This window comes from Austrofundulus limnaeus, unplaced genomic scaffold (genome assembly GCF_001266775.1).
Source record: "Austrofundulus limnaeus strain Quisiro unplaced genomic scaffold, Austrofundulus_limnaeus-1.0 Scaffold1169, whole genome shotgun sequence".
NCBI classification, from domain to species: domain Eukaryota; kingdom Metazoa; phylum Chordata; class Actinopteri; order Cyprinodontiformes; family Rivulidae; genus Austrofundulus; species Austrofundulus limnaeus.
Window position 1 is genome coordinate 70,940 of NW_013953571.1, and position 2,017 is coordinate 72,956.

General features: G+C 45.3%; 1 protein-coding gene across 1 annotated transcript in view; it reads right to left on the minus strand.

Annotated features, from left to right (window-relative positions):
• Positions 1–2,017, minus strand: part of amph (amphiphysin) — a gene marked incomplete at its 5' end in the record, with an annotated part of 37,861 nt that overhangs the window by 15,241 nt on the left and 20,603 nt on the right. The window contains 1 exon segment of the mRNA XM_014031048.1: positions 1–1,213. Within this exon segment, the coding sequence (XP_013886502.1) occupies positions 1–1,213 (1,213 nt within the window).

The window sequence follows — 2,017 nt, forward strand, 5'->3', positions numbered from 1 at the left end:
AATCAAACCCAACTGTCTGTGATTCTCTGAACGGGTCAGAATCAAACCCAACTGTCTGTGATTCTCTGAACGGGTCAGAATCAAACCCAACTGTCTGTGATTCTCTGAACGGGTCAGAATCAAACCCAACTGTCTGCGATTCTCTGAACGGGTCAGAATCAAACCCAACTGTCTGTGATTCTCTGAACGGGTCAGAATCAAACAGATCAGAATCAAACCAAACTGTCTGTGATTCTCTAAACGGGTCAGAATCAAACCCAACTGTCTGGGATTCTGCAAACAGGTCAGAATCAAACCCAACTGTCTGGGATTTTGTGAACGGGTCAGAATCAAACCCAACTGTCTGGGATTCTCTAAACGGGTCAGATTCAAACCCAACTGTCTGGGATTCTGCAAACGGGTCAGAATCAAACCCAACTGTATGGGATTCTGCAAACGAGTCAGAATGAACCGGGTCAGGAGAATCTGAAGGGCCTGTTCTGGCAGACCACTCTCTCTCCTCTCTTCCTGCAGGGTTCGGGTTGATGTTAACAGAATTGGAGTTTTCTGATGTCAGATCCATTTGATGGTTCTGATCTTTTCTGTCCCTTGGGTCCAGTTCTGGTGCAACTGGTTCTGCTGTTGGAGAACCTGCCTGAACATGTCTCTGTTCTGAGGGGTCCAGTGAAAGCTCATCGTCGGCCCCCTGACCACCATCGGCCCACTCCTCAGCAGTTTCATACTCAGACCCAGATCCATCCACAGACCTGGACCATGTGTCTCCTCTGTCTCCTGTACTGTCCACAGACCTGGACCACGGGTCTCCTATGTCTGCTGTACTATCTTCTATCTCTTCCCCAAACTCATTGGTAACAATCAGTCCTGGAGTAGACTTCCTGCGATCTGCCTGGCTCAGCTTGTCACTGTCTGGCTCTACATGGCCGCTCTGGTCTTTCCTGGCTGCAGATTGATGGATGTTGTGATGAGATGAAGAGTCCGAACTGCTAACCTCATCTTCCTCTGCTTCAGGCTCACTATCCTGTTTAGCAGTGATTGGATCTTCGCCTAACTGGAAACCCTCAGACTGGTGCCAGCCTTGATCACCACCCTGAGTACTGCCATGCTCCTCTTCCAGTCCTTCAGCAGGAGTCTCTTGGGCAGCAGCATCTCCATTTGTTGACACTGAACCAAAATCAGCTGACCAGTCAGCAACAAATCCAGCATCGGCAGCCTGCTTCAGAAACACACACAATTAAAGAGCAGAGAAGACAGTCAACTGCAACGTCTTCAACTTCTTGGTTTTACATTCATCTTATTTCAGGTTCCTGGTTCTATTTTAACATTACACATGTTCAGGTTCCTGAACAGATGTAAACTGAGTCAGAGGGAGAACAACAGAATTACAGATGCCAGGTCCAAAGACACAAAGTAAAGTTCTTCTCTCTTCTGAAAAACAAACACTGACTAAAAGCTGTAAGACGCATCTGGTGTTGTGATTTGCTGTGCAGAATGAGTCCAGTTCCGGACGGAGGATGAAGTTTTATATAAAAATGATGTATTAACAAAATAAATAGCTGACTGGGCAGCAAAACAAAACTCAAACCACAAGGAGACTATGGGGAGAACCAAAACAGTTGAAGACATCAAACAATGAACCAGCGAGGGTGTGGAATACTGAACCAGAATATATACAACAGAGGAAATGAGGAAATGAACAACACCCGGGAAAGGAACTGATAGGGAACTACTAAGCAGTTAAGGATGATAAGCTGAAAAATGACAAGGAAATGGGCTGAGGATAACTGAAGGGTGGAAACACAGAGAAAACACAAAAACAACAAAACACACATCCTCAAAGTACCTCCCCCTCAACGAATCATCTACAACAATTAAAGAACTAGCATGGGTGGAAGGTGGGAGATACTAAATACAAAGACAGGACAGAGGGCATGAAACTACAGTGGTTTGCAAAAGTATTCATACCCCTTGAACTTTTCCATATTTTGTCACATTACAACCACAAACATAAATATATTTC